Source organism: Anoplolepis gracilipes, chromosome 11, assembly GCF_047496725.1.
Source record: "Anoplolepis gracilipes chromosome 11, ASM4749672v1, whole genome shotgun sequence".
Classification (NCBI taxonomy): Eukaryota; Metazoa; Arthropoda; class Insecta; order Hymenoptera; family Formicidae; genus Anoplolepis; species Anoplolepis gracilipes.
This window is the reverse complement of record NC_132980.1, coordinates 5,718-20,683: the sequence shown is the minus strand read 5'-3', so window position 1 is coordinate 20,683 and position 14,966 is coordinate 5,718. Positions and strand designations below refer to the sequence as shown.

Sequence of the window (14,966 nt, the reverse complement as noted above, 5' to 3'; positions counted from 1 at the left end):
AGTAAATAGATATACGCGAATGGAAATGACCTATTGCGAATGCTGTACATATATATATATATATATATATATATATATATATATATATATATAAAACATATAATACAACTATTATTTCATAAAATCTCGAGTAAAGATTAAGCAGATTTACTGTTTTTAATCAAACATTTCATACACATAGCAAATAATGTTGAATCGTAATATAAAAAAGGGAATTAAGATAAAAAAGTGAGGAGATATAACACATTTTTTTCTGCAAGCTTGAGGAATAAATCATTTTACATTGATAATGATCAAGATATATGTACATATGTATACGTAAGCTAAATAATCTTCTAAAATATATTTAATGCATATAGAGTGAATTGGAGCGAAAAAAAGTTTACAAATTTATTTGATTGTCATTTTTCTTATATATTCTGCCCAGTTAAGTAATTGATAATAGAACGCTATACATTTAACATGTATTTTTGTAAAAGTTTATTATTAAAGTCAATGCTCAATTACGCTCAGAAAACTGTTTGCGCTGCATTTATGGAGCAATGATTAAATGATGGAAAAATAAAAATCTGACCATGTACGAATTACACGTTTAATAAAGAACATGCAAAAAAGTGCATAAATATATGCTCGAAGATTCGACTACTTCCAAAAATGTTTGTAGCAGCTGGGTGTTTTGCTGACAATAAGTGTTACAGCAATACCCAATATATTGGCATATACATATATAAATATATATAATTTCCAAATTATTTCTCTATATATACCTTGATACGCCTAAATTTATGTGTGAAGATCATTCTGTATTCCCATATACATACATATGTATGTACATACATTAAAGGAAATGCGTACATATATTAAAGGAAGAATCAGAATTACTTTTAGAAGATTGTTGAAGCGAAAATCAAGCGACTTAGAAGATTGATATTAGGTTTAGATGACATGTGAGCCTACATTTATAGTTAATGCTGAAATTAAAAAATTAGAAAAGGATGCGGATCGGCCGTTAGCTTGTGAAAAAAATGTCACGAGTCGTTTGGGGCGCGGCGAAGCTCCGAGACTCGAGAAGAGCCAGCTATCGATCGATAGCGACGCCTGTGCAGTGAGCGAGTCTGAGCTACGATCAACGACCATAGAGCCCAGACGAAACAATCGCATCGTCCCGTCAACGTAGTTTGTCTTTGACGAATATAAGAACGGTGTTGTCAGTGCTATTCCTTTTTACATACTCCTGCCAGTGACGTGTATTTCTTTCGTTTCTGGCGAGAAGTCTTCTTAAACTCTATTGACCACGCAAGCGGCTGATGAACACGCTGTTCGCAGCAGCGGCATTTTTGGCACGACGAAACGCGTCGTCATGTGGCTGACAGTGCGAGATATACTAGGTGCGAGAGTGATATTGGAATATTCGTGTGTATTTATAGAACCGCGCCGGCTTCTTTCGTGACCTCGGGATCTTCCGCCAGCGATGATAATTTTGCGACAATACTCATAAACGTGATGAAAAAGAATTAAGAGAAAGCGCATTTCTTACGTAATTGATATTAATTGGCTAAATACATGTATTGTCATGTAGTCCGGTTTAATTAAGTGTTGCTCGTAACACTTTTAGCTGCGATGATCAGTTAGTTTTTGATCATGTCGCGTTTCATACAGGAATTTTTCATTGTGAAGGCAAGCATAATTACTTGCATATCTATTAATGATATAATGACAACAAAGTATAGTTAATATTTAATACCTAGTTACCACAGGAATTAATTTTAAAGTAAAAGCAAAATTTTTTTCTTTTACATAATTGTATGAAATAGAGCTTAATATTATAAAAAAAATGGAAAAAGTTGGAAAGAGATTAATAATTTTCTATATCATATTCTTCGTATAATTTAATAAAAATATAAAGAGGAAGAAAGAGATATTTGTACTGCATCAGATACTGGATCAGATTTGAATAATTTTAGTTCTATACGTTAAAATAAAAAGTTTTTAGTAATTTTTATGTATATTAAAAATATATATTTCTTTTTTTCTTCCAAATTAAAAAACATGATGTATATATCAAATATTTTTTAACTGTTCAAATCTGTTTCTATCTATAAAATTCTTATTTTTCATATAACTCTTTTCCTATAATATGTATTATACTTTTTCAAGACTATTAATTTTTAATTTAATAATATTCTTAATTTAACAATAACATTATGAAAAAAAAACACATTTTGCGATATTTTATTCAATTTTAGTTGCGCGACACACATGGCAACGCTAAATATAAATGAAACTGAAAAAGTCGAAATATAGTTGAAGAAGACGTGGAAATGTCAATCTTAAGAAAAGTCGAACCTTGACTTCAAAGAATACATAATTATCGATTACATAGTCACATCCATAGTAGGTCTATATACCGGTTACAATAGTACTTTAGCTGTCCGAATTAAAGTAATTTAACACAAAAAAATTTTAAAGAAAGAAAAAAATAACCTAAATTATTATACAGTTTCTATTTAATATGGTAATTTATTCTATTTATTACGGTATATACAATCAATCCTTAGAAAGAGAGAGAGAGAGAGAGAGGGAGAGAGAGAGAGAGAGAGAGAGAGAGAGAGAGAGAGAGAGAGAGAGAGAGAGAGAGAGAGAGAGAGAGAGAGAGAGAAAGAGAGAGAGAGAGAAAGAGAGAAAGAGAGAGAGAGAGAGAGAGAGAGAGAGAGAGAGAGAGAGAGAGAGAGAGAGAGAGAGAGAGAGAGAGAGAGAGAGAGAGAGAGAGAGAGAGAGAGAGAGAGAGAAAGGGAAGAGGGCAGGTTTTAATCTTTCCATATATAATATTTAAAACTGAAATAATACTAAGTGATCTCTGATTTTAATGACTTCGAAATATATGCGTTCAAAATCATAGTGCTGAATAATGCTCAAACGATTTTAGCTCATTAGTTGTTTAAAAACAAACAAAGTTATAACGAATTTGGTGCACATTAAGGTTTATTTTACATAAATTTACAATATAAACATAAATAATTAAGACATCAAGATGATTATAATAATAAGAATTATTATTATCTGTATTGGGCAATAATAATAGCTCTTAGCATTATTTTACTTTAGTTTAATTACTTATGTCAATGTAAATTTGTGCGTGATAACCTTTGTATGTACTAATGCGCACTAGTGTAGTCCAACCGCGAAATCACTATCATACATAGTTCAATGCTTTGAATGCAAAAAGGAAGTTTAAAAATCTATAATTTTGCATGAGGTTTCGACTACCCATATAAAGCGAAATTTACCTTACACTACATAGATATAAAACAGGGTTTAAAAATGTATAGTTTTGTATACGTTTTCACAAACAACTTTTTGAAGCAACGTCCATCTCATATCACCTATACTAGTGCAGAAGATAAAAAAAAAATGTAATTAGATGTTTTTAGATCTTGTTTCGCATTCAAAGCACACTGACTTTGGTGACTTGGAGTAAACTTTGATCTTCTAATGTTTAAAGTTAAAAATTAGAAATGAATGACATTCGATGAAGGATACTCACAATTATGTTCTCTTTACAACATACTTTAAGATCATTGAAATTGGTGAAGTCATCTGTAATATTTACTTCCGTGTGTGTATCATTTATTTTTACATATACTTTTCTATAAATTTTATAACTAATATATAATTATTTCTACATTATACATATATTTAGAAAATATACACACACAAAATGTGGTCTTATAAAACATACATTTTTTTTAATTAATACTTTGTTATTGCATATGAAATTATAACATGACGTTGAGTAAAAGAGGCGATAAGTTATATTTTAACTCTTACTTTTATAGTAAAATAGTAAATATTGAAATAAATTTTGTCGCATATCTCTTCTTATTCATGTTTGATGGAATAAGCGTGATGGAATAGCTGTTAAAAAAATTTCCTTTTTGATTCATAAAAGCTGTAACTTTTAAGCACAGTTATCATAAGAATAATCCGATAACATAAAATAAGCACAGATAAAACTATGATTATTTATCGATGAAAAAATTTATTAATGAAAATTAAAGGGAGTTTTACATTTTACATTTTACTTATTTCTTTACATATATACGAAAAAAATTAATTTATTTATGTAAGATACTGAAAAAAAATTTGTAATATTTTTTTCTGATGTAACAATCAAATATTAATAATCGAGAACAATAGAAATCAGGTTAAGCTTGAGAATTAATTTCTTTTTGTTTCGATTAATTTTTCTATTTCTAAATTATCATGTATATCACGTATATAGTCGTCGCACTGAAAACGGAGAAGAAACATTGGATGCTCAGCATGACATAAATTCACCACTACTGTAACCACTCTGCAACCATTGGAAGAAATTGGAACAGCTGAAGCGTATAACAAAAACAGAGATAAATAGATAAATAAATAGAGATCTGACATTGACGCAACCGAATGCAAAATGTCGGAAAGTGAAATAAAGCCGGCTTCGCCGATACCCACGGTTATGTGTGCGCAATGCTGTAGCAGCAGTGGTGGCAGTGGAGGAGGCAGCGGCGGCGGTGGTGGTGGCGGCGGTGGTGGTGGCGGCGGTGGCAGCGGTAGTTTGACGACCATGCAATGTCCAGCTTTGCAAGTTACCTCACGAATGCTGCGCTCGCCGAGTCACGAAAGCGTTACCACTGATTTATCACTCTTCAGCGTGTCGTCAATCGCGAGCGATCTGCGCGGTGCTAATAGATTGGTCACTTTCAAGTCCTACAGTGACGCACAGCTTGCCGCACGAGGACCCTCTCCAAAACCGGACTCTCGACAGATTCAGGGTAACAGGTTCGTACTGTATTTACTCTTACACTACACACTTCCTGTCGTGCACAAAAAGATCTTCCACGTTTATTCAACTATATATGCATCTTGATAGACCAGCAGATATTCCTGAAATTCTTTGGTTCGAGGAAGAAAACGAGCTAATACGTAGCTGCGGAGTTCTATCATCCGCATTAGGATTGCGTAAGAGCTTCAGCACGAGCGACGTGTCGCAGCTTCCCAGTCCAGACGCGACCGGAGCCGGTGGTCTTCGAACAGCAGTATCCGCTTTGGCTCTTGACACTGTCCAGCGCAATACCCTGTTGTTGGAACACGCTAGACTTGATCACGCTTCGAGGTCCTGTAGTACCTGGGTCGCCGTAGGCGAACCTGTAGCCAGTACGTCTCAGCTTCCTAGTCCACATGGTGGAGCTGCGCAAGAGCAGCAACAGCAGCTGTCGCAACCACAACAGGCGCAGCAACAATCTTCCTCGAACCCTCAATCAGTACCGCAACTGCCGCCGCAACCACCGGCACCGCCGCCACCGCCTGTGCCCTTTACAGGAGCGGATCTAGTTAGGTCCGTCAACAAGAAAGTCCGACAAAATTATATACGACGAAGGTTAGTATAGCCGAATTCTTTTTCTCCTTTTTATATTCAAAATATAAAATGGATTTTTATAATTTTTGGAAATAACGTAATAACGTTTATACGTGTGAGCTTTTTATTATACATAAAATATAAATTTAAGAAATTTTAATTGCTTTATATATATTTATGGCAAACTATATACAATACATATGTTAACTTGGCTATTCCTGTTAATTAAATTATATTGGAATCTCTTAATAGTATGCGGTTCGGAACTGTAAACGTAACAGCAAAGTTATTATCATTTCAAACTGTGAAATTTAAGGCTGTTGCAATTTCGTCCACACTTATTTTCCAGTATATTTTTATACCTATATCACTGGAAGAGGACTTGTGCTAATATTAACAATGTGCTCATAGATACACAAAAGTTACTTCATGCGCGTCTAATATATGAAAGAAATTTTGCACGCTATATTTCGAGGTTTTTTTTTTTTCTATTACAAGGTTCCAGTATATATTTGATTGTGTTTGAGTGATATGAATATAATGAATGAAATGCATTTATTGAAAAATTATTAAATTTTACGCTGTTAAAGAATTATTAAATTACGCTATTTTATTTTTCAATATAATGCATTAATGATTTAACATTTTATTCGCGTTACGTTAGGTTACTTACAACATACCGCGCTTTGGAGCGTCTCTCGCAGAGTGAATTTAATTTAGACCAACTAGAAGCAGCGGCTACCGCGGCGCAGACTTCTCATGGAACTACTTTATTGGTGCCCGGAACAGCTACGCGAATTCCTAGTACTTTGATTGGGCGAAAAGAGCGAAATCACGCATTGACAGTTCGGGATGTTGAAAGAGAACGTGGAAATCAGTTGTCCAAGTATGAGAGAAACATGATGATCTTCAATTGGCTTCATACTTTAGATGACAGCGCAGTTGTAGACAGCATTGAATAAGAGATAAGAAGAGTCACTGTTTCTCGCAATTCCGACAACGTGCGATCTATCATGTGTGCCTAAGTCCCTTCTTCTTCGATTTTATTTTCATCAAGAGAGCATTTCATTGATATGGACACCATATGGTCACATTTCCGAAGATACCATTAATTCTTATAAGACTTATTCAGAACATAGTTGTATTGAATTATGACATCTACGGTGAAAGATTAGACGAAAATCTTTTCTTGCACTATTTATTGAAATAAATTAGTTTCTTTTCGTACACTCCTTAGACGTATTCGATAAAAAACAGTAGAATATGTTGCAGATTTCCGTTATAGCTGTTTTTTTATTAATTCTTTTGTTTACCCAGTGAGAAAGGACCTATCGAAGTCGACATCGAATTGACGTCGAATTGATGTAAATTTCATCGATTCGATATCAATTTGATGTCAATTCGATGGTCATTTCTCACTGGGTAATAAATATCGAATTTATTTAAATCATTACTGAATGTGTTGAGTGAACTGTCGTAATCATTCACTTGGTTTACATCTCAACATTTATAAATTACGTTTTTTAAGCAGTTATAGAAAAGGGTAATGAGGAAGCAGGTAAAGGAAAATGGCGATTTATCCTTTGATATTCAGTAAAATCTGTGTATCTATCCAAATAGTACATATTCGTTTCATATACGTTTTAAACGTATGTACAATTATTAATTATCAAGCACCAATAAAAAAGTCTCAACAAAAATGTTCATGAAGCCATAATTTAAAAAAACGTATTTTTTATGTTTCTATATAAACAAAATAAATTAATTTTTATAATTCAAAATTATGTATATGTATATATGTATTATATATTATTACGTATTACGAGAACTATATATATATGTTAAAATCAAAGATCTATATTCGTTTTTCCAAAAATCAGCCAACATCTGAATCTTATGCATGGGAATCAGAAATTATTATAAATTCATGGAGAAGTAGTTGTTAGAATCTTAGATAATAGCGTATAAACGAAATTAATATAGTGCATATAGCGACAAGCAAAAGATCTTTTGAAAAGTTCTTTATCCCGTATTTAAGTTTTAATCATGAGGACTATGTAAAACCTGCGCTAATAATATTGATAAGTTATGAAAGAATAAGGCTCTTTAAATGTTTATCAACATGAAATTTAGAAACCAAGCGATTAAAAGCCAACGCGAAATTTACACATTATCATCCGCGTTGGCTCTTATAATCGCTCAGTTTCTAAATTTCGTGTTGATAAAATTGTAACAAATACTTCTCCATCAGTTGAATCTCTGATTTCTATACATAGGATCAGGATTTAGATATTGAGCTGCATTTGTGAAAAATCGGACAGATAAATGTCCAATCTTTATTTATTCAGACAATTTCTGTGTCTAAATTAAATAATTAAATTTAAATAATTTATAAAATATATATACATATATATATATATATATATATATATATATATATATATATATACATACATACATATATATATATATATATAAATTTATATAACATTAATAACGATTGAATTCTCTCTCTCTCTCTCTCTCTCTCTCTCTCTCTCTCCTCCCCCCTTTCCCTGTCTTTCCCCCTGTCTCTCACTCTAACTCCATTTTTATAATTACAACAATTAAAAAGATGCCTAAAAAATCTTAAAAATAAAACTAAAACTTTTGTTATCTTTTATATAGATGACTTGGTGCTGTTTGGATATATTAAGAATACATTTATTAATTTTGTAAGCAAACAATTTCTGTTTTGCAGTTAAAGCAAAAAACGGTGTTTATCGTTGCAAACATGTGACATGTGTCAAACGTTTTATTCTGTGAAAAAACATTTTCCTTAATGTTTTTCAAATGGACATTTTAATCAATCAGAAACATTTTCAAAAGCCGATTACAAATGTTAAAAAAAAAAAACATTTATGAAACGTTTTTGAAACGAATACGTGCTACTTGAACATCCTGTGAGGATTAATAAATGGCTGTGCAATCTAGTCTATATTATATGTATTCTATGTTTCTAATGAAAATAAGCGTCTTATGATTAATTGTAAGATTAAGATTTACAGCTACTTATCAAGTCTCATTGCAACCGTGTCTTGAATAAATATAGCATCAGAAATAAAAAATCATAGGTTTTAATCTTGCGAAATATAATACTTTTAAATAAATAATATTTTTTAATGCACCACTGATGTTTGATATAATGATATATTATAAGTAGAATACAACGAAAATTATTTTTTAAAATGGACTTTACGATAATTGAAAGATTTACAATTTTAATTATTTTATTTAATTCATGAATCAAAAAAAGAATTTTCTATATATAGGTAATTTTTTTTATTATAGTATATGTATATTTTAATTCACATTAATATTGATTCATATTATCAAATACGAATGATCGCATTAAAGAAAACTATTTTATCTCAATATTTTTCGTAAGAGTTAAACATATTGTTTTCCATTTTTGATCATTCAATATGGCTGCAGTGAGAATATAAAAGGCTTTATTAATTTACGAATCAAGGAAAAAAATCCTTATTTTACAAGTTTATTTTATCGAATACAAATAATAGCATGTAAAAAACTAATTTATTCCAACTATATTGCAAGAATAAACTATTTCTATATAAAGTATAGCAGGTATCAATATGATTTTATATCATATCTGATATGATTTCTGGTTTCATTCCTGATATTATAACCCAATATAGGTGCAGGAACGAGTGTCAAACTATATATATAATAAAGATTAAAGGAATTAAAATAAGACATCCGTCCCTTCTCGTCTAGCGACATCGGTGTTGCTGTAACGAGTGTATCCAAAGCATTTTAATAAAATGAAAGTTTCACCGATATACAAAGCACTCACGTATGCAACGCATATCTTATAGCGAATTCGAACGCTTGACTATTTTGCACTAGTGCGCTAAAAACCGCACAAGTCCATACAAGTTATTTAAGTGTGAAAACATAATGTATAAGCATCTTATGACTAATAAATATTCCCCTTTTCTATTTCTAAAATTTTGTTTTAAATAATATTGTAATATTATGTATTTCTAGCAAAATACATGTTAGAGTAAACTGCTTATCTTATCTTATATATATATATATATATATATATATGTGTGTGTGTGTGTGTGTGTGTGTGTGTGTGTATATACATATATATAAAGATAAACAGTTTTATTTTGATAAAATATCTAACATATATTCTGCTAAAAATAATATTACAATATTATTTAAAATAGAATCTTACACGCACTCACGCACGCACGCACGCACGCACACGCACACACACGCACGTGCATATTCTTTTATAAAACTTTATATAAACAAACTCATCTGTATTTATATATATGTATTTATATACATTAGCATAAAATAGTGCAGGTGATTGAATTCGTTATTAGATAAAACAAACAAATTGAAAAATTATTCGACTTGGGAATATTCTTAATGTAACACGGAAAATTCACATTTTTGCATGAATGTGTTCTTCAAATGCTAATTTAAAAAATCTTTTACGATTGATTAAAATATTTTATCCGCATCAGTTTATTGATTGGACTAAAGCAATGTTTCAAATTAGAAATATGCGCGCTTAAGAGTGACGTTTAAAACGAAATATAATAAAAAAATAATTTAAAAAAAAAATTTTGATATATATATATATATATATATATATATATATATATATATATAATTATATATTTTTACGCAAGAGATTTTAGATATGAGAACTTCAAACAAATACTCAAAATTTGACACTCACACAAATTCAGTTATAAATCAATTTAACTTAATTTGGAATATAAATTTAGGGATTAATTTTAATAAACGATTATTTAATAGTGCAGTATTTATATTCCATAGTAAAGTTCATGCGTTGAAAAAAGATACAAACATATAAACGAAAAATGTATATCTTGTGTTTGTACTTATTAGATACATATTAGATACATATCGATAAAAAATTTTTAATCAATGGAACGTCGAATGTATTGATGAAATTTTAGTATAATTGTAGACCAAAAATCTTATGTTTTGCAACTAGCATTAACGACATCCGAATAGTATCTACATATATAAGGATCAATGAGAGGTGCAAGGTGCAATTTTTGGAAAACTCTACTTGCGAAATATAAAACGATGGTAAATCGTTTATTCTAAACGATTTAAACTTTCATTTATTCTAAACACTATAAAAGTTTGACAGTTTTGACAGAAGCATATATACCAGAATAAAACAATTTACTTATTATTAGCTTTATTTAGGAGATATACGTAAAAGAGTATTTAATTTTATGATGCGTGTTCCTTAAAAAAGCCTTAATGGTCTAGCATAAACAATAAATCTGAAATAATTACTTTTTATACTTTCTATCTGACTAATTGTAACAGAAGTGCAATAGATTATATCAGTATTATGTACCGCGTCCATGAAACAAATGTTTTTGGAATATTAAATGGATGTGCGATCACAATTAATGCGCTTGCATGTGTATATATATATATATATATATATATATATATATATATATATATATATATATATTAAGTGTTCCTTCCAAATATAATATTGATCGCGATACTATGTAGTGCCGAGAACGAATTAAATAAATATAAGATTTATTAAATATTATATGTCCACACATATACACACCCACACCCATACATGAAAACTTGTTTTTATAATCATTTGATAAGAGTAAAAAATGAATAAAAAAAGAAACAGTTAACAAGGAAGCATACGATAGCTGTTATACTTTATCAGTTATTAATAATGGAAATAAGAAAAAGAGAAAATTGTATTATTTACTTTATTATTCATTGCGTTTAATAGTGAAAGCAATATTTTGAAATTATTGTTATTTAATTTATATCAAATCTTTTTTAACAGTTTGCTTTTGAAGTATTGATTAAATAGATATCGCTTTTTGCAATATAGTAATAATATACTTCTATTGAACATTAATATATTAGATATCTTTTAAACATTCCTTTAGCTTGTTTTAAACCTTTCTATTTCTTTCAAAATACTTCAGCCACACTAAATCGGAACATGAAAATATATGAATTTCTTGTGTGAAACATATCGAAATTAGTTATATTTTTTCGCCATTCATATTTAATAATATCCAGACTGATCAAATATAGCGACATTTTTTTTCCCTTGCACATATAGCTTATCTTTAATGTCATACTTTCAATGAAAATAAATCTTACGATAGTTGATTAAAATTTATTAGCTATTTATTAATTCGCGAACAAAAAATGGAATCGACATATTTTACAAGTTGGTACTATTAAATGCGCAAATTGATAACAAAAAGCTAATTTGTTTCAACGCATTTTGCAAAGAAAAAATCATATAATTTCATATAACTTTTCTCACTTCATAGTTTTATGTGAATGAGGAACTAAAAGTTTTAATTTAATATTACATATTGTTCCAACGAAATTGACAAACTTTACTATCAAAATGTCAAGAACACAAATCACAAGATTAATTATGCCAAAATTAAACGTAGACAAAACATGAAGCATATTAGAAAGCGAGATACATGTATATATGTGTGTAGTGCATGTAAATAGTTTAAAAATACTAATATTAATACAATTTAACAGAATTCCAGACAATTGGATGAAAAGATGTTTTATTGATAAAAATACTTTAATGTGAAAAAAGGGATTATAAAAACTGGCAATACAAATGACGATTGAATATTATAATAAAATTCAATTTTGATGTATACTTTATTATAGCAGGCCTTGTCTCTTAAGATCCTCATACGTTTTGCGATTGACTACATTGCCAAGCGAGTCTTCAAATTCTTCTTCCTGTTCTGGTTGCCAACGTTCCGCTTGTTTCTGTGCTTTGAGCTTTTCCCACAGACGTAGGGCATCCTCAATTTGAGTGACATTGGCAAAATGAGCCGTGTTCGGAATACCAAGACAGCGCATGCCGTGAGCGTGTCTCCATTCCGCGAAGTGTCTCTGGAATGCCTTTGGACCTTTATATGTGAAATTGCCACAAATTTCACAATTGTAACTAATGTTTAGACCATGCAGTTTGTACAACCAATAAGGTATTGGTTTCCCATCCCAGCCTAAGGGCAAATTTTTTGGATTATATGGAACCTCATTGTCATCCTCTTCTTCCGATTCGCTCGCACTTGCTTCTGCATCAGAATCGCCTCTTTCACCCTCGGTTCTTGCTTGTTTTCTTTGTACATTTTCTTTCGTAGCTACTCGTTGACCAGATACTAGTTCGGCGAGCCTATACACCTGAGCCTCGAGTCGTGCAATTTCCTTTTGCTTTTCAGAATCTCTAGTTTTAGCTGACTTTCCCTTTCGATTTTTAGCTAATAAGTTGGGATCTAAAGAGGCTTCACCTTTTGTACTGAAAAGTCTTTGCGCCCGTTCCTCAAGCGTACCTCCGCATTTAAGTCCTAAAGCCATTAAAGCTGATTTTAATCTGTCCAAGCCAAGAGATGCCAATTCCTCCCATGATGAAAACGCAGATAATTCCAAGTGTGCTCCTACATGGGTCAAAGCACTTCCAGTTTCCTTGGGCCAACCAGGGAATGTGTTTTTCTCCCAATGAGTCTGAAACTCTTTGTTGGCTTCTGCAATTTCTGTATTAATATCTAACAGAGGTCTCACTCTGCTTAGATAATCTGTCAAATATCCTAATAGAGACTCAACATATCTTTGATACTCTGCATTCTTCCTCTCTCTAGGAATATCAAATAAATGATCAAAAGTTGATAGGTAAGTTATATAATCCATTTTTTCTATTCCCTTAAGATTAATATATTTTTGATAACACTCATGAAGATCGAGATATTTTCCATAACCTTCCTCATCTGTAAATTCGACAAGATTGGATAGTTCTTCTGTTGGATTTTCTCTCATTTTAGCTAATTCCTCAAATTCGACAGACATAGGAACACTGATTTCATTAGGATGTCGCCGATAAAATTCCTTTATCGACTTTAAACGTGAATAAAATTCTGAGAATTCATTTGGACCAGAGAGTGCTTGAACCTAAACAATAATAAATATTTGGATTATTCAATTGATAAATACACATACATATATACATACAAGCTTATATAAATATATATATATATATATATATATATATAAAAACTTAAATACATTAAAATTATAAAATCAGTTTATCCTTTTCATTTGTTTCACTTATTAGATAGATCCGCGATTATGAGATAAGTATAACTTGACTCAAAAGTTAAATATTTCGGAAACTATTTGTTTTCAAATATATGTATCTTATATAATATTCTTCTCAGAATTTGCGCTGTATAAAATTATGCTAAGAAAATAATGTATCATTTAAAAAAATAAAGTTGACTCTTAAATTACTTTTATGCATCTCCATTCATAACAAAACTAAAGTCATTATAACATATATCAAGCCATATATATATATATATATATATATATATATATATATATATATATATATATATATGTCAAAACTATAAAATATTTTAGTTTAAACTTTTCTTATGGTATTTAAAGTAGCAAACATATTTTGATATAACAGTTGGTATATAAGCCACTTTGTATATGTGTGTGTGTGTATATAGGTATATATTTTTTTTCTCTTTTTATGTCAGGTTAAGCGCATCATGCACACACATACACAAAAAATATATATTTAATTTTATTAACATACCTCCTCTTTCCTCTGCCCATCTTTATCTTCATATAAATCTTCCAAATGCATTGTACTATCCATATATTGATCCAATAACATTTTTAGACGATGTTCCGAATTAATGTTTTCGCGATGACCCGCCTTTCTGTGTAACATTTCTTTCACCATTGCATCCATCAATCGTTCCCTCTCTTCATGATATCGTCGTTGTTGTTCCAATATCGTTTCCATTTTTATTTTGATATAAATTTGATATTAATTTATAATCTACTTTAATTTCCACATTAACTCAACAACACATTCATAGACGCTATGACAATAGATAGCTAAGTCCCGCATTTTACTTTGAAATAATGTTCGAAGCGCCACATAGGTACACATGAGTAAACTAATATTCAATAATGCCGACTTTAATGAAGTAGTATAAGGAGAGTAAATTATATAGCGTAGAGAGAGGAAAAAAGTTGTTCACTGAAAATGTTCCGTATAGTGACAGGTTCGACGAATGAAATAACCTGCAACCTTTTGTCACCATTTTGAATATTCGTGTATATGTACCATATATGTATGCAGTGTTAGTGACGTGTAATAGTGGTATAGTATATTAACACACGTGTTTAAAACTATTATATCTATTATTTATAGGTTTCATTATGCTTTTTTGTGAAAACCTAAAAAATAAAGAAATATATTAGTTTTCTACGTAACATGTTAATACATTAATATTTTTACTAATTAAAGACAAGATTTTTTTAATTTTCACTTCTAAATAAAATATACAATATTATTTATGATAGCTCGATTGCATCAACATTATTTTGGTTTTAAGCGAGACTTAAATATATGTCTGTCTTTATTTATTCAGAAAAAAGATAAAGATAGACATAT

General features: G+C 30.3%; 2 protein-coding genes across 2 annotated transcripts; one reads left to right on the top strand and one right to left on the bottom strand.

The window, feature by feature from the left end:
• Window positions 1-4,375: 4,375 nt before the first annotated feature.
• LOC140670946 (uncharacterized) lies at window positions 4,376-11,953 on the top strand. Its single transcript, XM_072901860.1, has 3 exons — window positions 4,376-4,824; window positions 4,916-5,422; window positions 6,066-11,953. Exons 1-3 carry the CDS (start codon window positions 4,457-4,459, stop codon window positions 6,361-6,363), a joined length of 1,173 nt encoding a protein of 390 aa, XP_072757961.1. The 5' UTR covers window positions 4,376-4,456; the 3' UTR covers window positions 6,364-11,953.
• Window positions 11,954-12,046: 93 nt separating this feature from the next.
• LOC140670945 (splicing factor 3A subunit 3-like) lies at window positions 12,047-14,593 on the bottom strand. Its single transcript, XM_072901859.1, has 2 exons — window positions 14,097-14,593; window positions 12,047-13,441 (listed from the first exon to the last, which is right to left on the bottom strand). Exons 1-2 carry the CDS (start codon window positions 14,307-14,309, stop codon window positions 12,152-12,154), a joined length of 1,503 nt encoding a protein of 500 aa, XP_072757960.1. The 5' UTR covers window positions 14,310-14,593; the 3' UTR covers window positions 12,047-12,151.
• Window positions 14,594-14,966: the final 373 nt, after the last annotated feature.